Source organism: Humulus lupulus, chromosome 5, assembly GCF_963169125.1.
Source record: "Humulus lupulus chromosome 5, drHumLupu1.1, whole genome shotgun sequence".
Classification (NCBI taxonomy): domain Eukaryota; kingdom Viridiplantae; phylum Streptophyta; class Magnoliopsida; order Rosales; family Cannabaceae; genus Humulus; species Humulus lupulus.
This window is the reverse complement of record NC_084797.1, coordinates 169,572,672-169,597,195: the sequence shown is the minus strand read 5'-3', so window position 1 is coordinate 169,597,195 and position 24,524 is coordinate 169,572,672. Positions and strand designations below refer to the sequence as shown.

The 24,524-nt window shown below is 41.4% G+C and overlaps 2 protein-coding genes across 2 annotated transcripts; both read right to left on the bottom strand.

Moving 5' to 3' along the window:
* Positions 1–17,211: 17,211 nt before the first annotated feature.
* LOC133779674 (uncharacterized) lies at positions 17,212–18,099 on the bottom strand. The gene has a single exon (XM_062219605.1). It carries the CDS (start codon positions 18,097–18,099, stop codon positions 17,212–17,214), a length of 888 nt encoding a protein of 295 aa, XP_062075589.1.
* Positions 18,100–18,207: 108 nt separating this feature from the next.
* LOC133779672 (uncharacterized) lies at positions 18,208–20,261 on the bottom strand. Its single transcript, XM_062219604.1, has 3 exons — positions 20,216–20,261; positions 18,606–20,084; positions 18,208–18,512 (listed from the first exon to the last, which is right to left on the bottom strand). Exons 1-3 carry the CDS (start codon positions 20,259–20,261, stop codon positions 18,208–18,210), a joined length of 1,830 nt encoding a protein of 609 aa, XP_062075588.1.
* Positions 20,262–24,524: the final 4,263 nt, after the last annotated feature.

Here is a 24,524-nt window from a genome sequence, read left to right as displayed (position 1 = left end):
ATGTCCTTCAGTCATTCGTTGGTGGTGACTCTTTTTTCTAACTTTCGTTTGTTCCAGGTTGCCTTGTTATCTCAGAGGAGTGCCGATTTGATGGCCGAGCTTGCCCTCAAGATGGAGACGGCCAGGCTGGAATTAGAGGCGGCCGAGAACCAGAGGGAGATCGCCAAGGAAAATCTCAGCAAGGAAACGGCCCGCCTCCAAGAAGAGCTGGCCCGCGCGAAGGCGAAGCGCGAGGAAATTAGCCGTGCCAAGACCGGGGTGGAAGAGGAGTTGTCCCGGACGACGAAGGTTGCTGACGAAAGGGCGACTCTCTTGGAGATGGCTGCGGCACAGTCCGCCCAGGACAAGGAGGAGATCCGGGTCCTGAAAGCCCGTGTTCTTGAGCTGGGTGACTCCCTTCTTCAGGAGAAGGCGGCACACGACACCACCCGTCGGGAGAAGGAGGAGGCCGACAACTTAGTGGATGTCACCTTTAACGAGGCCATTTATATGGCCTGGTGCAAGGACAAGAACATGAACCTCCTTATCTTCCCCGATCCCGACTCGAAGCGTGCCGAGTATGAGGCCAAGGAGAGGGAGGATGCGGACCTCCGGGCGGACGCGCTGTAGGCCCTTGTCTCGGCCTCGTTTTTTTTTGTTAATTAGTTTAGCTTGTAATTTAATTTCAAACACTGCTTCTTCCTTTGATTTTTAAAAGATTTCTCCTTTCACCATTCAGTAAGAAGTTGATGTCGCGACTAACCGATTGCAGGGGGTTTTGTCCCGGTTCCAACGGCCGGGACTGAACCCAACGACTAGTCTTTGCTCTGTTCGGGGCCCTTGGGGCTTTGTTTAACCCGGAGTGTGCTTTCCCTGGAATTTTAGGTCCTGGGTTTGTTCCGGGGTTGACCTGGTGCTTCTGTGCTCCGAGGATCAACAAGTCCGGGTCGGACGGACTTTATACCCCCAGACGGTGCTCGTCCGGGTGGGACCGGCCTTGGGCTCGGTTCCCTTTCATTTTTATATTCCCGAACATCGCTCGTCCGGGGTGGGACCGGCCTTGGGCTCGGTTCCCTTTATTTATACCCCCAGACGTCGTTCATCCGGGGTGGGACCGGCCTTGGGCTCGGTTCCCTTTATTTATACCCCCGGACGTCGTTCGTCCGGGGTGGGACCGGCCTTGGGCTCGGTCCTCTTATTTTTATACTCCCGGACATCGTTCGTCCGGGGTGGGACCGGCCTTGGGCTCGGTTCCCTTTATTTATACCCCCGGACGTCGTTCGTCTGGGGTGGGACCGGCCTTGGGCTCGGTCCTCTTATTTTTATACTCCCGGACATCGTTCGTCCGGGGTGGGACCGGCCTTGGGCTCGGTTCCCTTTATTTATACCCCCGGACGTCGTTCGTCCGGGGAGGGACCGGCCTTGGGCTCGGTCCTCTTATTTTTATACTCCCGGACATCGTTCGTCCGGGGTGGGACCGGCCTTGGGCTCGGTTCCCTTTATTTATACCCCCGGACATCGTTCGTCCGGGGTGGGACCAGCCTTGGGCTCGGTTCCCTTTATTTATACCCCCAGACGTCGTTCGTCCGGGGTGGGACCGGCCTTGGGCTCGGTCCTCTTATTTTTATACTCCCGGACATCGTTCGTCCGGGGTGGGACCGGCCTTGGGCTCGGTTCCCTTTATTTATACCCCCGGACGTCGTTCGTCCGGGGTGGGACCGGCCTTGGGCTCGATCCTCTTATTTTTATACTCCCGGACATTGTTCGTCCGGGGTGGGACCGGCCTTGGGCTCGGTCCTCTTATTTTTATACTCCCGGACATCGTTCGTCCGGGGTGGGACCGGCCTTGGGCTCGGTTCCCTTTATTTATACCCCCGGACGTCGTTCGTCCGGGGTGGGACCGGCCTTGGGCTCGGTCCTCTTTATTTATACCCCCGGACGTCGTTCGTCCGGGGTGGGACCGGCCTTGGGCTCGGTCCTCTTATTTTTATACTCCCGGACATCGTTCTTCCGGGGTGGGACCGGCCTTGGGCTCGGTTCCCTTTATTTATACCCCCGGACGTCGTTCGTCCGGGGTGGGACCGGCCTTGGGCTCGGTCCTCTTATTTTTATACTCCCGGACATCGTTCGTCCGGGGTGGGACCGGCCTTGGGCTCGGTTCCCTTTATTTATACCACCGGACGTCGTTCGTCCGGGGTGGGACCGGCCTTGGGCTCGGTCCTCTTATTTTTATACTCCCGGACATCGTTCGTCCGGGGTGGGGCCGGCCTTGGGCTCGGTTCCCTTTATTTATACCCTCGGATGTCGTTCGTCTGGGGTGGGACCGGCCTTGGGCTCGGTCCTCTTATTTTTATTTTTATGCCTGGGATGACACCCCCCGCAAGTGAGCAGAGACTGGTCTATGGTCACTTGAGATAATAGCCCTGAGGCACACATTTTCATGGAAATAATAGCCCTTTATGACGTTTTGCACACGTCATTTTCATTGTTCTACAAAAGGGAATTAGCCCTGAGGCGCACATGTTATAGCGTAAACATTAAACTCGGACAAGCCCTTAGGCTACTGGTAGTATTTACGGAGGTGTTCTGCGTTCCAGGCTCGTGGAACCTCGGAACCATCGAGCCGCTTCAAGCGGTACGTCCCGGGGCAGATCTCTTGTTGGATCTCATACGGCCCTTCCCAATTGGGGCCCAGAACCCCTACCCCCGGATCCTGAGTGGCCGGGAAGACCCTCCGCAGGACCAGATCGCCGGTTTCGAACTTACGGCTCTTGACTCTGGAGTTGAAGTGCCGAGAGATCTTGCCCTGGTACATCTTTAACTGCACTTGCGACTCTTCCCGGATTTCCTCGATAAGGTCCAGAGATTCTTGGAGTAAGGCATGGTTCTGGGTGGGATCATACGTGTCGCGACGATGGGACGGGATGGTCATTTCGATTGGGATGACGGCTTCGCATCCGTACGTCATTGAGTATGGGGTGTGCCCGGTTGATGTCCGTTCGGTTGTCCGATAGGCCCACAACACGCGGGGGAGCTCTTCGGGCCACTTGCTCTTACAGGCCTGAAGCTTTTTCTTCAGTGTCCCTTTCAGGATTTTGTTCACAGCTTCGGCCTGTCCGTTCGCCTGGGGCCTGGCCACGGCGGAGAAACTCTTCACTATACCGTGCCTCTCGCAGAAATCCGTGAAGTGATGGCTGTCAAATTGTTTCCCGTTGTCAGACACGATTTTGTAGGGGAGGCCATACCGACACACTATGTTGTTAACGACGAAATCTAAGGCCTTCTTGGACGTGATCGTGTTCATAGGCTCCGCCTCAACCTATTTCGTGAAATAGTCTACCGCCACAATGGCATACTTCACCCCTCCTCTCCCGGTTGGGAGGGATCCCACAAGATCGATCCCCCACACTGCAAAGGGCCAGGGACTGTTCATCAAGGTTATCTCTGTTGGGGGGGCCCGAGGGATCTTCGCGTACCTCTGGCATTGTTCGCACCTGCGGACGTAGTCTATGCAATCCCTTTTCATGGTGGGCCAGAAGTATCCTTGGCGCAGAATCTTCTTGGACAAACTGGGTCCGGCTGTGTGGTCTCCGCAAAAGCCTCCGTGGACCTCATGCATGATGGCGCCCAGCTCAGTCCCGGACACGCACCTGAGGTAAGGCATGGACAGTCCCCGGCGATAAAGTTTCCCGTCCATCATGACGTATCGGTGGGCCTGGTACAAAAGCTTCCTGGCCGCGGCTCACTCGTTCGGAACCTCCCCGGTGGACAGGTAGCGGATCAGCGGCCCCATCCATGAATTGGAGTGATCGACGGCATGGACGGTCGGAGTCCCTATGCTTGGGACGGGGAGATGGTTGACGGGGACCAGCCCGGCCAACTCGGCCTCTGCGTCGGTTGCTAACTTCGCTAATGTGTCCGCAAAGACGTTCTTCTCCCGGGGTATCTGGCGGATGGAATGCGCTGCGAACGCTTGGAGCATCTCCCTCGCTTGGGTTACGTACGCCGCCATTCGCTCTCCCTTGGTCTGATACTCCCCCGAAATCTGTCTGACTACCAGCTGAGAATCGCTGTATATTTCGAGGTTCGCCGCCCCTACTTCTCGGGCCAGACGCAAACCGGCTATGACGGCCTCATGCTCCGCCTCGTTGTTCGACGCTTTGAACTGGAAACGGAGAGCGTTTTGTAGCTGATGCCCCTGCGGGGATACCAGGATGATCCCGGCGCCGGCCCCGTTCTCGTTCGATGCTCCGTCCACGAAGACTTTCCAAACGGGAGAAATGCAGGCCGCGGGGGCACTCTCTTCTGGGGTGACCCCGGAACATTCGACGATGAAGTCGGCCAGGGCCTGTCCCTTAATGGCCACCCAGGGCACGTAAGATATATCAAATTGGCTCAGTTCCATGGCCCATTTCAGGAGTCTCCCCGACGCCTCAGGTTTTTGCAACACCTGCCGCAGGGGGTGGTTGGTTAAGACCTTTATCGTGTGGGCCTGGAAATAAGGCCGAAGCTTCCGGGATGCCGTCAGCAGACAGAAAGTCAGCTTCTCGATTAGTGGGTATCTAGATTCGGCGTCTAGTAATCGCTTGCTCACGTAGTACACCGGGAGTTGAGTCCTCTCCTCTTCGCGTACCAACGCGGCGCTGATGGCGTGTTCGGTTACGGCCAGGTATAAGTACAAAAGTTCTCCTTCGACTGGCTTCGCCAGGATGGGGGCCTTGGCCAAGTGCTCTTTCAGGTTCTGGAAGGCTTCTTCGCACTCGGGTGACCATTCGAACCGCTGGCTTCCCCGGAGGACGTTGAAAAAAGGGACGCACTTGTCCGTGGCCTTGGAGACAAAACGGCTTAGGGCGGCCACTCGCCCCGTCAGGCTTTGAACGTCCTTGTACTTCCGGGGAGAGGCCATGTTGATCAGGGCCTTGATCTTCTCGGGGTTGGCTTCAATTCCTCGGAAACTCACGATAAAGCCCAGGAACTTCCCGGATGCGACGCCGAAGGTGCACTTCTTAGGGTTCAGCTTCATCTCGTACTTCCGGATAACCGCGAAGGCCTCCGCCAAATCGCTCGAATGTTCCCGCGACGTCTTGGATTTGACCAGCATATCGTCAATGTATACCTCCATGTTTCGACCCAGCTGGGCCCTAAACATTCAATTGACGAGCCTCTGGTAGGTTGCTCCGGCATTCTTGAGTCCGAAAGGCATGACGACATAGCAGTAGATGCCCTTGTCAGTTTGGAAACTGGTGTGCTCCTGATCTGCCACGTGCATGGAGATCTGGTTGTAGCCTGAGTAGGCGTCCATGAAACTCAAGATCTCGTAACCGGACGTAGCATCCACCATTTGGTCTATTCGGGGGAGCGGGAAACAGTCCTTCGGACACGCTTTGTTGAGGTCCGTGAAGTCGATGCAGGTCCTCCACGTCCCGTTAGGTTTCAGTACTAAGACCGGGTTGGCCAGCCATACGGGGTACACGACTTCACGGATGAAGTTAATGGAAGACAGCTTCTCTACCTCCAGCTTGAGGGCCTCGGCCCTCTCCGTCCCCAAAGGTCTGCGCTTCTGGCGGACCGGGGTCGCGTTTGGGTCAATACTCAGCGCGTGGCATATGATGTTACGGTCGATCCCGGTCATATCGGAGTGGGACCATGCCAGAAGATCCTGGTTTTTCTTGACTTGGGCGATAATGGCGGCCCGAATGTCTTCCTGCAGGCTTTTTCCCACTTGGATGACCCTGGCAGGGTCGGACTCGCTGATGCATACCTCTTCTATTTCGTCCATTGGCTCAAGAGTGCGTTCCTCTCCCAACCGTGGGTCCAGATCGTCTTCGTCCTGGATAGCTTGCTCGGGCGAGCGGAGTGCCGGCCCGACGGGCTCATCCCGGACCATACAAACAGGACGGGCAGAGATATGGTAACACTTCCGCGCGCTTTTCTGGTCTCCGCGGACCGTCCCAATCCCTCCGTTGCTGCACGGGAACTTCATGCATAGATGGCAGATGGAGGTGATGGCCCCGAACTCGACCAGGGCGGGCCGGCCAAAGATGGCGTTGTAAGCGGTTGGGCAATCCACCACCACAAAGGTGCAGAACTTGAACGATTGCTGCAACGCGTCTCCCAGAGTAACAGGCAGCTGGACCTTTCCCATGGGGAGGAGTGCGTCTCCGTTGAAGCCGTAGATTTGGGTCGGACACGACGCCAGATCAGCCTCCGTCAGGCCAATGGCGGCAAAGGCGGATTTGAACAACAAGTTGACGGAGCTTCCGTCATCCACCAACACTCGGGACACCATCTTGTTGGCAATTTGAGCATCTATGACCAGTGGGTCGTGGTGCGGGAAATGGACGTTACGGGCGTCGTCTTCCGTGAACGTGATGGGGAGGTTCATCAGTTTGGGGCGCTGAGCAGGGGCCTGGACGAGGGCGCAGACTTCTTGGTCATGGTCCAGCTCGCTCAGATAGCGCTTTTGATCATTCTTCGAAGGGCCTCCTAGGTGGGGTCCGCCTGAAATGGTCGACACGTGCCCGTCCACTCGAGGGGGCACTGCCCCGGAAGGATAGGGCATCCCAGGACCGGGGGCCTGCGTGGCGACAGCCCCCTGAGGGGTCTGTGCCGGGAGCCCTTGCGCGTACCCTCCCTGGGGCGGGTATGCACGGGTCGTTGCCGGCGCCGCGGACTGCGCGGGATTTGCTGTCATGCCCGGGACGCCTATGGGCATCCTTACCCACTGATGGAGGTGTCCCAGCTTGATGAGGTTTTCAATTTCATCTTTGAGCTGCCGACACTCGTCGGTGGTGTAGCCCACATCTTTGTGATAGGCGCACCGTTTGCTGGTGTCTCTGGGGTTCCTCCCCCCCCTAAACATGGGGCTAGGTTTCCGGTAATGGACCGCTCTTTCCGTAGCCAGGTAGATGTTTTCCCGGGTATCCATCAAGTTAGTGTATTCCGAGTATTGGGGCTCATAGCCCCTCTTCCCTTTTTTGGCCGATTCCGGCCCGCTTACTCCGGGAGGGATTCACGCTTGCCTCGGTTACCCCGGTCTGCGATTGCTGGGCCACGACGGGGGCCATGCTGTGCCCCGCTGGCGCGACACCATACCCGGAGAAGGGCGTTGATTGGGCCGGGGCGTACCCCGAAACGGCAGGACCGTACACCGTAGGCGTGAACTAATGCCGGGCGCGACTACCCCCCCCGGGACGATGGGGGGCGATGCATAGGACTGCGCGGGGAAATGTCCCGCACCTCCCGGAATCGTCTGAGGGACTGGGTGAGGGGCCGAGGGCCACCCGAAGGCCTGGATCTGGGCCTCCTCCCAGTTGATGAATCCTTGGGCCCTCCTAATAAATTCTTCTAGGGTGGCGGCTTTACTATGCTGCATGTCGTCCCAGAGCGGGGACCCGGCCCGGATTCCAGACTGTAGTGCCACCAGGCGCTGTCCGTCGTCGACCTTTGTCTTGGAGGCTTCTTCAGTGAAACGCTGGATGTAGGCCCTCAATGTTTCTGCGGGCATTTGCTTAATATTGGCGAGGGCACTGATTTGCATGTGCATCCTCATGGCGGCCACGAATTGCTTCCGAAAAGCCGACTGTAGCCCGGACCATGTTTGGATGGACCCCGGTTTAAGCCTTTTCCACCACTCTTCGGCGGGACCGCCCAACGTGATGGAGAAGCAGAGGCATATTCCGCTGTCGCTGACGTGAGCCACGGTCATGAGTCGGTTGTACCGGGACAGATGATCCCTAGGGTCCGTGCTTCCAGTGTAGGCGGTGAGATTTGGCATCTTGAACCGCTTAGGCAACACGGCGTCTAAGATATGTCTCGCGCACGGCTCCTTGTCCTCTTCGTCAGAGTCAGTGTCCGCGCCCTCTTGCTTGCGGACCAAGCGGTCGGTGACCTTTTTTAATGCTGCCATTTGCTCCATGAGCTGCCTGGCCGCGCTGTCCTCCAGGGGGATTCTCTCGTTCCGCCTGTCGTTTACGTCGTTCCTGAGGTCGCCGTTTCGAGGAAGGATTTTTTTCTTGCGGGCCCGCTCTTTCCGGGCATTCAGTCCGTCACGTAAATCTACCCGGGAAGTGTCGTCCCCGGAGCTGAGAGCGTCACGATCCTCGCGGCGGGGTCGTTCCCGATGGTTCTTGTTGACCGAGGCACTCGGGTGCAAAGACTTTTCCCTCCCGTTCGCCCTTGGGGCGGGCCGGGGCTGACCTTCCTGCGGCCGTACCCCCTGCGGATCGATTGGGTGGCCTCGTCCTGGGACGGGGCACACCTTCTCTTTCCTAGGTAACGGTCGTGAACGTGCCCCGGCTTTACTGACGGGGGTAGTCTTTTTCCGAGTCGTCCGTCGCTCCTTGTCCGGGACTTTCGGAGCTGTGTCGGGGGGAGGCTCTGGGAAACGGATCGGGCTGGCCCCCCTGGGGCCCTCGGTTTGCGCTTGGGGAGCGGGATGTTGCGTTTCTGGGTGCGGGCCAACTGCGGGGTTGGCCGCCGGGCCCTGCGCGGCCATCAGCGCTTGCAGGGCATGGAGAGACTCTTGCACCCGGCGGTGCGCCTTCGCCTGCTCAGCCATCCTGGCTTCCTGATCCTGGATCTGCTGCCTCAGTCTAGTCACCTCCGGGTCTTGCTGATCGTCGCGAGGGACCTCGGGATCCGCGGCTTCATCATGATTCTCCCCCTCGTTCTCCTCCTCATAGTACTCTTCTTCGTTTCCTACTTTGTACTCCGTTTCATCCTCGTAGTCTTGCAACTCGTCTTGGTGAGATGTCTGAGGAGGCACGTCTTCAGGAAGGTTCTGAGGGATGCGCTGAGAAGGCAGTGGGTTTTCGTTGCCCTGCTCCGGGTTGGCAAGGTCGAAGGTGGTGTTACGAGTGTTCACCATCGTAGTAAAGGCCTGACGTTGGCGCTAGCTTCCTTCAGCTCTCAATGAAAGCACCAAACTGTTAACCGAGTTTTTCGGCAACTATCTTAAAGAAGGATATTTACTGATTATAATAAAGAGAATAGAGGATCGACACAATATTTTTACGTGGTTGGGGCATTAACTAGCCTTAGTCCACGAGTTTGTATATAAGTCTGTATTAGAGCTAGAATAAGCTTTTACAATGGAGTTGTTTAACTGTATTTGAGCAGAGTTTCTGCCTTCTCTCCCCTTTCTACGGTGCATTACAACTTATATTTATAGAATGAGGGGGACATCAGGTTTGGGCCGGGCCTGACCCGGGCCCATTTGGAATATGTGTACAGGGGGCCTTCCTAGTAGAGGCCCGAGCTAAAAAGATATATAGTACATCAAACCCAAACCAGCTCAGGCCCAATTAATTACCCTGAGATGCAAGCATTCTCCCGACAAAACGAAACTTTGGCTCTGACCACTTCAAATCACGAGGCAGATTCAGGGGACAAGATCGGTCAGAGTACTTGGCTGCGCAGTCCTGACACGCCAGCAGACAATCTCAAGGAGACCCTTTCTGCAGGTGAAAAGTGGGGGGACAAGACCCACGCGAAATGAGGCGGCTTCAGTGTCCTGGACGCCTGGCCCATAGCCTGGGGATGAAGCGGTCTAGGTTCGTTTACCTTGGGCCCGCTGCGTTTACTTCGGGCCCGGACCATTCTGGGCCCGGGAGCGGGACGCGATGGTCCGGGGCACTCCGGACAGTGCCGGGACCGTTCAAGTCGAATCATGAACCCGGAGGTACTTCCCGGACCCTTCTACACAGGCCCAGTCCGTAGTCCGCGGATTGGGCCCAAATACCGAACCGGCCCCTCTGACCGTGGGCCGGGGCGAGGGCCCAAAACCCTGAGAGGAAATGGGGATAACAGGTACAATAATAAGAAATAAAGCTAGGCTAGTTGCGCAGGGGCATACTCAAATTGAAGGAGTTGATTTTGATGAAACTTTTTCCCCTGTCGCAAGACTTGAGTCAATAAGATTGCTATTGGCTGTTGCTTGTGTTGTTGGATTCAAACTTTTTCAAATGGATGTTAAATTTGCATTTTTAAATGGAAATTTGAATGAGGAAGCATTTTTTGAACAACCAAAAGGATTTTTAGATCCACATAATCCTAATCATGTTTTTCAACTTAAAAAGGCTCTCTATAGCCTGAAACAGGCTCCTAGAGCTTGGTATGAAAGATTGACTCAATTCCTTGTTTCAAATGGGTATAAAAGAGGAGGAGTAGATAAAACTCTTTTCATAAAAAATGTTGATTCTAATATTGTTATTGCTCAAATCTATGTTGATGATATTGTTTTTTACTCTACTTCTAACACTTTAGTGCAGGAATTTGTCAAACAAATGACGAATGAGTTTGAAATAAGCATGGTAGGTGAGTTAACCTATTTTCTAGGTTTGCAAGTCAAACAATCAGAAGATGGAACCTTCATTTCTCAAATTAAGTATGCAAAAAATCTGGTCAAGAAATTTGGGATGGAGTCTGCCAAACACGCCAAAACACCAATGGGAACCACAATCAAACTAACCAAGGATGAAAATGGTGTTAAAGTAGATCCAACATTGTACATAAGCATGATTGGAAGTCTTCTGTATCTCACAGCCAGTCGTCCTGATATAAGCTACAGTGTGGGGGTATGTGCTCGATATCAAGGCGATCCTATGGAATCACATGTGATAGCTGTAAAGCGAATCATTCGTTATGTAAATGGTACTCAGGAATATGGAATTTGGTACTCAAAGGAAACAAACTCCAACCTTGTTTGTTTTAGTGATGCTAGTTGGGCAGGCAATGCAGATAACCGAAAAAGTACAAGTGGTGGATGTTTTTATCTGGGAAACAATCTGGTTTCTTGGCATAGCAAGAAACAAAATTCAATCTCTTTGTCTACTGCTGAGGCCGAGTACATAGCTGCAGGAAGCTGTTGTACGCAATTATTGTGGATGAAACAAATGATGACAGATTATGGGTTTGATCTTAAAACTTTGACTATTTTCTGTGATAACACTAGTGCTATTAATATCTCAAAATATCCTGTTCAACACTCTCGCACTAAACACATTGACATTCGTCATCATTTTATTAGGGAACTCGTTGAAAATAAAACTTTGATCTTAGAATATATTGAGACTGACAAACAGATTGCATATATTTTTACAAAAGCCCTTGATACAGTCATGTTTGATTCCCTCAGGAAATCCTTGGGGGTTTGTCCCAATTAATTTGGTTTGTGCTGTACCTTATCCCTGTGCTTGAAAAAATTGTGTGATGTCTCCTTGTCCTTGCTCACCGAAAAAGTCCCAATCATTATGTCAAAATATATTTTTACTTCAGGTTAGAAATTATAGTTAATATATTTCATGCTATTTTTCTTTAAAATAAAATTCAAAAAACAAATAGTCCCTCCAATTAATATTCCTTCAATTCAATCTATGTTTTTGTGTGTGAGCATTTGATCCTTGAAAAGTATTTCAAGCTCCATCTTAGAATAGAGCTACCTACACTGTTGTGTAAATTGCTTAACCTTAAGTAAGTTGGAACTATGTAACTAACAATTATGTAGAAGATACTCTACCACTGTTAAAAACAGCCTTCAGTGTAGTGTGAAAGCGTCTAATTTGGGTACTCATTGAGAAAAATGCTAAAAATTGCCACATAGGGTAATGTCCCTGGAAAAAGGCTAAAAATTGCCATACAGGGCAATGATCTCTGCTTTCACAATCACACACAAATGCTTAAGATATACTATTGGACAAAATTTGTAAGTCTCATACACATTGATTGATTTGAGTGAAATATTTTTTGTGCTTGGAGTAAATGTTTTGTGATATTTTAGTTCGAAAAATAAAAGCATGATTTATATTAAATATATTTTTTAAACCTTATAGTAAAGATGTGTTTTGATATAATGATTGTTTCTTTCTCCACATGCAAGGGCACGAAGACAATGAACACTAATAAAAAATGGGATTTTTTTTTTGGTACATTCGGTTATATTACTTAATATAATATAAAAAAAATAATACTAATATATATATTTCTTTTTGAGGGAAATCAAATCTAAGTGTGTCAAAAAGGGAATGTTGTATCTTGATTGTTTTTGTCCTTATCTCATATTTTATTAAGATCAAAAGTTTCCATTTTTGGCTTGTTTCCCAATTTTGTGTCGTGCACTATTGTTGGCAGTTATTATTGAGATATTTGTTTGGTACTTTCCAAAAGTGTTTATCCCTTTTAATATTCAAATAAAGGAATTAAGAATCAAATCCCTACCTTCTTTATTTATTCAGATATCCTTGGGCCCAATTCTTCAACCGTCTCCATCCTTCACTTTTTCTGGTTTCTTATTTTTCCTTGTCAGTTTTTCATCCGCGTGCAACCATGGTGAGAACCAGAGGAAGTGGCTCTCGGTCTGTCAAGACAGTGGCTGGTTCGATGACTGCTTCTCCATCCCTCACCAAGAATAAGGCTCGGAAGAGTACCTTGTCTCATCCCATCCACATTGACGGTTCCATCACCACGAGCAAAGCCATGGTCATTCCAGACCTTGAAGCTCCCAAAGTTCCGTCTGAACCTCCATCATCGGCGGCTCCGCTCGCCTCTGTCCCTGGGTCTTCCAAAAGGAGCCGAGCTTCTCCATCAGAGGATGTCTCTGATCATGACCGTGATCCTGCCAAACCCCATTCTGATTCCTCAGAGTCACCTGATGTGCTTGCACCCAAGAAGAAAAGCAAAGGTTGTTTCCAGGTCTCTTCTTCTCGAAAATCTCCTCGTTCCAAAGGGCATAATCCTTCTGATTCCACGCCAAAAGCTTCGTCTCTCGTGGGTTCCACTCCACGTTCCAAGTTTCGGTCGAAGGTAAAGAAAATTCCTCCACCTTGTTCTTCTTCTGAAACTGACCCTTCTTCAGATTGTGTTCCCTCTGATGACGACCCCTCTCTTGAAGAAAATGTTGGCTCTGAAGAAGAATCTGACCCATCAGAGGACCCTCCTGTTTCACCAAAGGGCAAGAAATCTGTGAAAATTCCTGAGATTTGCACCACTTCTCCTTTGGGTCCCAAAGTCTCTCCAGGTTCTTCCTTTAAGGCTCACTCCTTGAATTTTTGTTTCAATGACAATGAGAAAAATATGAAGCATTATGTGCATCGTGATTTTATCTATGAGAAATTTTTTTCGTTTTCTGCCCATCGAGTGTTTGGGGTCATTAAAAATATTGAGGATCGGGGGTGGTTAGGTTCTTTAACCGGGCTGGATGGTTTTGTTCCTAGAGTTGTTCAAGAATTCTATGCCAATCTCAATGATGATCTGTTTGATAGGAAGTCTTTTATGTTTGGACAAGTTTATGTCCGAGGGAATTGGTATTTGTTTAGTACTGCTGAAATTGCCAAGGTTCTCAATTTTCCACCTTCTGTTGACAATGTTGCTATGGATTTCAACAAAGATAAGGTGCTTTCGGAGTTGGTAGGACAGAATATGGTTTGGGAACCTCACTCGGTTCTCAAAGTAACCGACCTTACTCATTACTATGCCGTGCTTCACAAATTTGCCACCAACAACTGGATTCCCACTACTCATACCTCCACCATTACTTTTGACACGACCTTCTTTCTGTACAAAGTTGGAACTGGTCTCCAAGTTGATCTTGCCTCTCTCATTTTTTATCAGATCACTGCCTTAGGAAATGCCAAAAAGAAAGGTCAATATTTGGTGTTTCCTCATTTGATCTACAAGTTGCTTGATTCCCAAAAGTCTCTTCGATTGGAATATGAAATCTTGACTCCTCCCACTGCCGGTGCAGACTACAAACTCAAGAAGGAACCATCATCCGTTAAGGCAACTAAAGGAATTGCTCTCAAGGGTGGCGATGCTGATTCTGTTGCTACTGAACTCGCTGGTGTCAAGGCCACTCTGGAATCTGTTCAAACAGAAGTGTTCAGCCTCAAGAGTTGTCTCTCAACCATAATGTCTCACTTTGCAGCGGGTCCTTCCAACTAAGTCCATTTGGTTTTATTTTCTTTTGCTCTTTTTTCGTTTTCAATAAATTGTAAAAGAACACTGATTTAGTGTCTTTTTGTTTTTGTTACTCCTTTGGCTTATTGCTAGACAACAAGGGGGAGTAATTGGTTCATTTTGGTCAGTTTATCCTGTTTTAAGCTGTTGATTCTTGTTACATTTGAGATGCTTTTCGCAGGGGGAGTCATGCTATAATTTTTTATCCTTGTTACATTTGTGATCATTTTTGCAGGGGGAGCAATCTATTGCTATTTGCTCTAACCTGTTTTGTCTTTGCAGGTTTTTTCAAAATAAACACTTAAAATATTCTTGTCTATCAAGTTGCCAAAAGGGGAGATTGTAAAATCATTTTTTGGCTAAAATTTAATTTAGAAAAAATATTTTAATTGTTTAAAGAAAAATCAGTAGCATATCTCCATATTGATTTTCGGTTTTATTAGCAATATTTTCAGCTGATTTTGTAATGTGAAAAGATCTTTAAGTGTGAATATATTTGTTGCTTTATTTATCTCAAATAATCAATTTTTGGTAAAAATATATTGTGCAAATATCTTAAGATTATTTTCAGGGATTATGTCTATTCTGGAATTAAGTTGGTGTCGAAAATGAACATGGTAAAAAGAAATGACTATGTTCGTTCTGCCAGATGAGACTGACTACGTTGTTGACTCATCAGTTTCCTTTTCTGTCGACACAGAATGCATCTGGCTGGCTGATTTCCTAAATCAAAGGAATTCACAAATTGATTTCAAAGATACCAGAAAATGATGGCATTGGACAATTTCCCTGCCTATAAATATCTTGCCAAGGCCTTTGGAATTTTCACCTCTTCCATTTTGAATATTTGTAAACATTACGTTATTTTGAAGAGTGTGTTTATTTGTAGAGATTAAGTTTGTTCACCTTAATATTTGTGAGAGTGTTGAGTGTACTTGTGGATATCTATCTAGTCCATTGTAATAAGATAGTGTCTATTTTGAACGTGTTCATAAGGATCTTCGGGAGAGGATTCTATCTAAGTCTCACTTCGGGAGGAAGTGTGCACTCGTTATTCTTTGAAAGGAGTTCAAGAGAATCAGTGTTTCATCAAACCAAATTCGTAGAGAAGAGTACAACAAGATTGCGACAATAGTTTAAGAGGGAGTCTTACATTGTTTAAGTCAATGCTTTTGTACACTTTGTTTCTTTACTAATTGGTTTGTTTTCTGGGCGTGGCCCCAAGGAGTAGGTTATCCAAAAGGGTTTCTGAACCTTGTAAAAATTTGTTGTGTTCTTTAATTTTTGCATTGTCTATTTATTGTGTTCAGTTCTGTCGGGACAAGTTCGGATTCTGTTCCGACAGATCTGCTATCTATGTAAACAATTAATTACCATTCCGCATTTTAATTAATTCATGATTTAATTAATTTGGTAATTACTAAAAACGGAATTTCAATTTCAAATTAATTTAGATATATGTCTATTAAGCATAATTAATGGAAATAGATTTTTTTAAAAATATATATTTTATTTGATAATTTTACAAAGTTAATATACACATACAATAACATAGCAAAAGTTAATACATATACATAGTTTTAATAATGTAAAAACAATTAAATTAAAAGAAAAAGAAAACTCTTTTCTTTTACTGAAATGTATATTTAAATCTTAGATAAATAGATGTTTATATATAATAGAAGTATCATATTATGTTTTTAATAAAATAGAAAGAAATATTAGTGATGTTTGGACTAATATATATAAATATATAAAAGTTTAATTCATAAATCTTCAATAGTACGTCTAATCTTTTATTATTAGAAGCCTAAAAATATATTTTTTTTAATGAAGAAACTATTCATTTAGGGATGAAATCCAACTATTTAAAAAAAAAATGGTGATACTATATATTTTTACAATAATTAAGATACTATAATATATCAAACTAACTGAAAAAAACATAAAAAAGTATGATCGTATCAAAGAAATGATACTTCTAAAATAAAAATGTCAAAGACTTTAATCCCAACAAATTATTATTATTATTTTATTATTATATGAGTAATATATTTTTTTTTTTTGCTGAATATATGAATAGCAATGTTTAATGTTTAAAGTATTCTATGTATGTTCCTACAATTGTATTGACTTATTTACTTAGATGTGGCAGAAATAAGGAGAAAACGTAAGTGATGACACTAAATACTTAAGTGAAACTTATTCAAATTTGACCACACAGTAAATAATAATAAGCCATTATATTAAATAATTAATTTAATAAAAAAATAAAATGAACTAAATCAATTGAAGAATTATAAAAAGTATTGAATTTTAAACAATAGAAAGAATAAGAACATGCATATGAATAAAGACAAAAAAAACTTATACTCAACATTTTATCACATACATATAACAATATAAAGAGAATAAGAGATGTATCAGTCGTTGCAATTAATAGATATATAGGGAATAAAAGGACAAAAAAAGATGGCGCAGCTTATTGATTTGAAGCTTGATACGCAGGCGATGAAACAAAAAAAAGAACAAAATGACAAAAAAAGAAGTATCAGCTGCAAGTTATCCATTTATATATAGTAGCTAATTTATTAGATTCAAATTACAATATAATATAATATCATAACTTAATAATTTATATATAAAACTAGTCAATATAATCGCGCCTCGCGCGCAGTGTTTATAATAATTAGTATTATAATTATTTTTTGGAAAATAAGATTTTGTTTTTTTTTTTTGTAAAAATTTTAGGTTTTATATATATATATATATTTAGAATTTATAACTTAAAGAATTGTTAATATTTTCACTAAATGAGTAACATAGTATGAATCATGACCTTTTGATGTTTGAAAATCATTTATATATTTATACATATATATTTGTTGATTCATTTTAGACTAACAATGAATATTATATTTAGTAAATAAATAAAAGAGTTAATGTAATTCACGATTTGGGGAAAAAAATCATATGTAGTATTATTTTGATTAGATAAGTTGTGAAACAAATAAGGTAATGAATAATATTGAAATTAGTTAATACTCATATTTTTTTTACTATTATGTTTGTGTAATGAAGTTGATATTGTAATTTACAATAATATAAACACATGTAGCTTCAAAATATATATATTGCTAAAGATAGAATTGAACTATGTACAATAGCAATAATGGAGAATTTATTTTATTAAAACCAGTAAAATTTATACCTTATAAGGTAAGAATTTGAAGGACATGAATAAGGAGACTATATCATTTTCTAGAATAAATAGATTTTTTATGAGTGAGTATTTTGAAATACTTCTTTGTAAACAATATTTTTTATTAAGGTTGGGTCTCCCACTTCATCATCATCATTTAGTATGATCAATCCTTCTCTGGTGGTAACTCGGGACACAACAACATATAATTGACCGTGGGTGAATACTTGCTTAGGGAGGTACAAGCCAACATGTTTAAGAGATTGTCCTTGGCTTTTGTTGATTGTCATGGCAAAACATGGTGCCAAGGGAAGTTGTCGTCTATTAAGCTTGAATGGCCATCTTGATTCATTGGGAGACATGATAATTCTTGGAATTGTGACATTTTCACCAATATTTGTTCCAGAAATGATGTTGCCTCTAATGGACCATTTACCAAGATGCCTGATAATCAATCTTGTGCCATTGCATAGGCCTTCTGTTTGATTTAGATTTCTAAGGAGCATTACAGGAGCACCTTCCTTAAGTCGCATCTCAAGATTAGGGATGCCATTAAATTTCAAACCATGCAAAAATTCAGCTGGATACAAAAGATCTTCATCATTTGTCTTTACACTTGCTTTGCATATACTGTCTGAGCTAAAATATGCTCTCCCTTCACCTGGTATAATATTCATAATCATCTCATTTAGTTCATAGACCATTTCATTTTTTGGTGTTAATATTGCTCTTTCTGTCAAATATGTAGGATCGTTGTACTTTTGTAAAAGTGATGGGTAGATAACTTTAATTATGGATTTCATTGGATCTTGAGATGAATTTATGGCGATATCAGAAGGAAGCTTAATTAATTGTCTATCAATGTCATCATATAATGAACCATCTCCAATCTGCAACATCCATTTGTCAAAAGAAGCTATTTTAGCAGCCTCAAAACCAGTCAAGCTTCCATTATATAGCCTCATATTTTGGTTGAGCTCATATATTTTGAAAAATGGCCACAAATATGACGAGTTAAGAGAAGCATCAACAATATCAGCTCTTGTACCTTTTGGGACAACTGGTAATATTTGTCAGAAATCACCACCACACACTATTGTAAGTCCTCCAAAAGGTTTGTTAGAGCTATTTTCAAACCTTGTTCTTAGAATATCTCTTAAGGTCTTATCCAAAGCTTCAAAGCAGAACTTATTTGCCATAGGTGCTTCATCCCAAATGATCAAATAAGTTTTCATAAGAAGTCCAGCTAGTAGGGTGCCTTGTCGAATTTCACAAGTCGACTCTACTGTAACATTCAAGGGAATATGAAATCGTGAATGAGCTGTCCTACCATTAGGCAATAACAAAGCAGCTATGCCTGAAGTTGCTACAGGCAAGACTATTTTTTATTGTGATCTGAGCTTTGCAGTTATTGTATTCCATAAAAATGTTTTACCAGTACCACAATGTCCATTGATAAAAAATAAATTGCCTTGTTCATTCTCTACTGAATATACTATTGCTTTATAAGCTAATTTTTGGCAAGGATTTAGAGCAGCAAATGATTTCTCATGCAATATCTTTAATTGATCTCGGTCACAATCAAGCTCTTCATTAACCAATCTATTACCCGAGTCTCTTATCAAAGATGGATTAGGCAGGGGCATTCCATCTATATCTTTCAAACTTTTTCCCATCTTCAGCATGATACTTTCAATCTCGAACAATGTGTATGCTTCAACTTGTTGTTCAATTAACTTAAGATCATTCATTCTAAATCTCTTCCTTTGCAATGAAGTTATGTCTTCTGACAATGCAATATAATTAGATTTCCAAATTTGTGACGCATCAGAAACCTGACAGTGAATGAGTATCGTGACGAAAAGATGTCTTAATTCTTTTCCAGTTGCCCATATTGCAGCTTCAGTCAAGCAATCTATCCACTCTTTATCATCGTCTAACAATCCCAAAGCATAGCATGCGCCTTTAAAATTAGGATATGTCACCCCATTTATTGTTCTAATACTTTCATAAGAAGTGCTCCCTTTGACAAAATTTAACAACATTCTCAAATAGAAGCGTTCTCCAGTCGAAGGATGCGCGAAGTAAATTCTTCCAATTGCCAATCCATTTTTTCTCCTAGTCCATGTTTTCTCCTTTGAATTCCAAACCCAACTTATAGGGAAATCCGAATAAGTTAGCTCTCGTGCATCATCATAATTCTTGTTTGCCTCCAACCATTGAGTGAACTTTGTTTTTTCTATTCCAGGCATGCAAACAACATTTTCAACACATTTGTTTTCTTCGAATATTACTGTGTGCTCTCCAAGTAAATGGAATGGTAATCTTTCAACTGCTGGCTGTCTGTAATGTATGTCAAATTGGAATATTCTCCAACAAGCTTCAGTTGCCGAGATATATCTGCAATCCAAATATGTTTTTATCTCATCTATTTCTTTGGTAGTGTCAATAGATTCCATTGTTGCAGTAGTTCTGTCAGACCCTTTATGAACATATTTGAAAAGGTATTTGACTAATCTAGAGTAATTGCAAACCTCGACATTAATATGTGCATCAAATTTGACAACCAAATTCCTGTGATAAGGGACTACATATTGATTATCTAAAATGACACCTTTTTTTTCAACATGAATACCTATATTTCTCCTTTTGTAGACTGGAAAGCCATCTGTGTCGATGGTGGTTTGATCATTGAATTTTTTTGGAAAATGTTTTGTGCACCTATCTTGCATCATACATGGAGAGTTTGAATTAAGTTTTCCACAAGGTCCATGAATCATAAATTTATTGACGGCATTATAACCATCAGGATCAACATTTAAGTTCGGGATTTCCGCGCTTATTATATTATCAATATGGTCTGCTGAAGGATTTTTCAATGTCGAATGCAAGAAAAGTAGTAAGTGTGCATGAGGCAGTCCTCTTTTTTGGAACTCAATTGTGTATATACCTGCGACAACATAGATAAAAACTTAAAATTTAGAAATTTTGGTGGGACTTGTGAAATTATTGTTGGTAAAAACATTTTTTATAAACAATTGAGTTGAGTTCGTTGTGGATACAAATGTGAAATAAACTTACATGCGATTATCTTTCCAAACGGTTGTTCTTTTTTCAGATCGTGCATTAGTTGGAATAGCTTTCCTCAAGAGTAGTCTTATTCATATTAGAACTTGCAATAGTTTTCACACTATTAGAGATGGTGGAAAATCTTTCGATTAATGATGTTACATAATCTATTTGAAGATTTATGTAAATTTTACTTGCACTTGTGGTAGAGAAGCTAACTTCACCTATTTATGATAAATGTAAATTAACATATATATATATATATAATTTTTAAATATTAAACATTGGGATCTAAATAAATAATTACTTCGAAATTTTTTAATGGTTGTAGAAGTTACTATCACAATAAATGGACCATCATCTTTATTGTACAAATCTGGATTGAACGTCTCCCCCAAGTTTCACCACAAAGTAATCTTTGATGTGACCGAACTATACATAAAATTTTACAAAAGTTAAAAATGCAATAAATAGAAAAAAAAACTACAATAACAAACATATATATTTGTAATATTACTTTTATGCATTAACTTATACTTACTAATTTGTTAAAACTCTGATATCTCTTTTTTTCCAACCACCTCCAACAATCTCAACATCTCTACCATTGTTTAAGTTGGAAAGAAAAGAATACTTCATTATGAAAATTATTGAATGAGTTTAGAGAGAAGAAGAGAAAAAAAAAATAGAGTAGAAGAAAATATGAGTTATAGAGAAGGTGTAGAATATATATATATATAAAATCATGAAGAGATATTTATATATAATATTATTAATTTATATAATAATTAAATGGTATAAAAATCAACATATGGTTACACCATAATAATATCATGTACTTCATATTTTTATATAATAATATATAGAGGGGGTCTACGTTAATTGCCTGCTATAAGCTTATGCTATTTCTTAAATGTAAGTTAAAGTAATTTATTATTTATTTAGTCTAAAATATATATTACAAATTTAAAAAAAATCAATGTGTGTAACCGATAATAAGGTCACTCTAATCAAATTATATAAATATCTCTCCATAGCTCATTTAGTTTATAATTAAATTACTGTAATTGAAATGATAAGGTCACCCTAATCAAAGATATTTTTCAATCTACCGAATTACTTAAATTAAATTACGCATTTTTAATTAATAATATTACAAATTAGTAACAAATTACCCATTCAAGGCACTATTTCTATTCTTTGTTAATAATAATAACTCAAAAATTATCTTATATAAATATCTTATTTAAAATTTTGTAAGTTTATTATCTTATTTAAATTTTTGTAAGTTTATTAGGTGTTAAAATCAAAGATAATGTATATGAATTTAAAAATTAAAAAAAAAAGATAATGAATTTTGTAAATGAATTAAAAAAATAAATTAATGGAGAAAAAAATTAGTGCTTTGAAGATATTGTAGATTAATGGAGAAAATAGAAAAATGGATTTTGTAAATGAATTAAAAAATTAGTTTAATGGAGAAAATAGAATTATTGCTTTGAATAGATTGTAGAATGCCACATAATCTTTGTAAATGAATTGAAAAAATAGATTAATGGAGAAAAAGAATTAGTGCTTTGAAGATATTGTAGAGAGATAATGTATATAAATTTAAAAATTAAAAAAAAAAATAATGGATTTTGTAAATGAATTAAAAAATTAGATTAATGGAGAAAATATAATTATTGGGTTAAAGAGATTGCAGAATGCCATATAATATTATTAATTTATATAATAATATTGTAGTATTTGACAAACTCTATAATGATTTGTTGATATAAATTTACTAAAATAAAAAATTTTCTTTAAAACATCTGATAAATATAAAAATATTTAAAAAAAAATAAAATATATCAAATATTTTTTTAGAAAAAAATATAATTCATTTTTAATTTTTATTATTATATTAATTTATCTTAAATCTTTTTATTTTGAATAATATTTATAATAAATAAGTAAATATATAAAATAATTATATATTTTTCTATAATCTAAAATTTGAAGTTGGGTTGTACTAGATTTAGATTCTAAATGAGTATGCAATGCCATATATTATAAAAGAATAATATAAACATATGAAAAAAAAAATAACTAAAATATTGTCTATGATTTAAAAATAAATAAAAAATAAAATAATTTTTTATTTCTTAAAGAAAATAAAAAATAGTTACACTAAGAATACATATTTTTTATATATAAAAATAAAGATATATAAAAAAAAGTTGCATAATTGAGGATAGATTGAGACAGGGAGTATTGTCTGCACCCCACACTAACCCCACATAAAAATGTGAAAATATTTATACATTTATTACAAATAAAATATAAATAGGGCTAGAATTGACAAAAGAAAGTTTATTAATTTTCTCTCCAATTTAGTTTATTTAAATCAATAAAGGCCACCTTAGATCTAAACTTATTCCTTTTTGTATATTCATCACATTTAATTTTCTTTATTGTTTTATTATTTCATGTCTTTTCACGAATTCCGTATTACCTATCTTGCACATTGAATTTAAATTTGAAAGAATTTTGTGATTTTCTAAAAATAAAATTGCCTATAACCGCCAGTAAAACATAAAAATAAAACCCAAAGTTGACCATAGAAAAAAAGTTGATGTGATATTTGACCCACTTGTTGTGATTTTGTCCACTTGTTTGGAGTCCAAAGTTGTACTTTATTCTTATTATGATTTTTGTAGTTTTAATTGAGATGATCATTTTATTATTATTTTCACTCTATATACTAATGTGTTGTAACTATTTGTTTGCAATTTGCCATTGGAAAATTTTATGCTTTATGCATGATAACAGACATTAATTCAAAAATATGAAGTTATGCCCCTCTCATAAACACTTCTCTTTCTCCATTCCTCTATCTATACTATGGCGACACCACCACCACAACTACCACCACCGCTACCTCACCATTGAAGCACTTTTTCTCACTCAAAAATCATTTCTCTCTATCATTTCTCCATCGGATCTCTACCCATGACCATCTTTTGGATTGAAACACCATTGAAGCACCTACCCCCATTAACACCACCATTAAAGTACCTATTGAAGGACTCGTCAAAATTATGTGTTCTACATACAAATTTTAAGTTTTTACATGGTCTAATCTTGTAGATCTTGAAAAATACCAAAATTAAAAAATAAATCATTTGAGTGAAAAGATATGAACCTCCAAAGTTTTTATCAAATTTCAGTGCAAAGTATCGAAATTGCATCGTTTTGGCCAAAAATAAAGTTTTTATAATTGCATCGCAAGAGCATCGAAACAATATCGATTTTGTATCGAAATATTGATTTTGCATAAAAAAATATCGTTTTGGCCAAAAATCAAGTTTTCATGATTGCATCGCAAGAGCATCAAAACAACGTCGATTTTGTTAGGAAAAAAACATCGATTTTGCATAAAAAAGAATCGTTTTGACCAAAAATCAAGTTTTCATGATTGCATCGTGTTATCCCTTAAAATTCAAGAGATGACGCGGTGAATGAGAAAGTGGCACGTGACATCACAAGTCATGGAAAAAAAGACAAAGTATTGAAAAAGATCAATGAAGAAAGATGGATAGGTCTAGGACCTATTCGGAAGTCAACCAGGCCTAAACCCCCTTGGGGTGGTTGTGTTGGAAAAATATTCAGAGCACGCAGCGAAATTAGCGTGGTGGGCCCATTGATATAGGAACAACAACAATAATTTTTTTTCATTAATCATATAAACAATTTATATGACCAAGAAAACAATCCAGAAACATTAACATACAATATTATTAATCATGCAACAAATATATAAATATACAATATATTTATATATAACATATACACACACAAAATTTAAGTACATATACAATTACCTCTTGAAGCCTATCAAGTGTCCTTGAGTTATTTCGTATATTTTTCGATCTTCCTTTCCAAAGCTTTAAGCACTCAAACCACGATTTTCTAGAGTGTTCTCTATACCTCAAGATGTGTGTGGGCACATAGAGAACATGTGTTTGTATTTTTAGGAATCACAAGCATTTATTAATACATGAGAACTTGGATTATGGTTTGAGAATGACTAGAATAAAGAAGAAGAAAGAAATAGTTTTTGTCTAACAAAAATTCTAAGAACTTTTCTGAATTGTATCTGATATGTGTAGTGTATTGTGTTCTCTTCTTTTCTCTTTATTCTATATCATATATATAGATATATTTCTATTACCTTATTATTCCTAATAATAATAGTAATATAATAAAATATCATAACTGTTGACCCTGATTTTGGTCAACTGACACGGAGTCAAAATACGCTTGACGTGGATGAATG

What these genes read in the sequence shown, in the direction of transcription:
- LOC133779674 (XM_062219605.1), bottom strand. Translation starts at nt 18,099, where the DNA reads ATGAGGCTATATAATGGAAGCTTGACTGGTTTTGAGGCTGCTAAAATA.
- LOC133779672 (XM_062219604.1), bottom strand. Translation starts at nt 20,261, where the DNA reads ATGCACGATCTGAAAAAAGAACAACCGTTTGGAAAGATAATCGCAT. An exon ending in GTTTGGAAAGATAATCGCAT is followed by an intron (nt 20,085 to 20,215) that starts GTAAGTTTATTT and finishes ATGTTGTCGCAG; the next exon opens with GTATATACACAATTGAGTTC. An exon ending in TTCAGTAGAGAATGAACAAG is followed by an intron (nt 18,513 to 18,605) that starts GCAATTTATTTT and finishes AATAAAAAATAG; the next exon opens with TCTTGCCTGTAGCAACTTCA.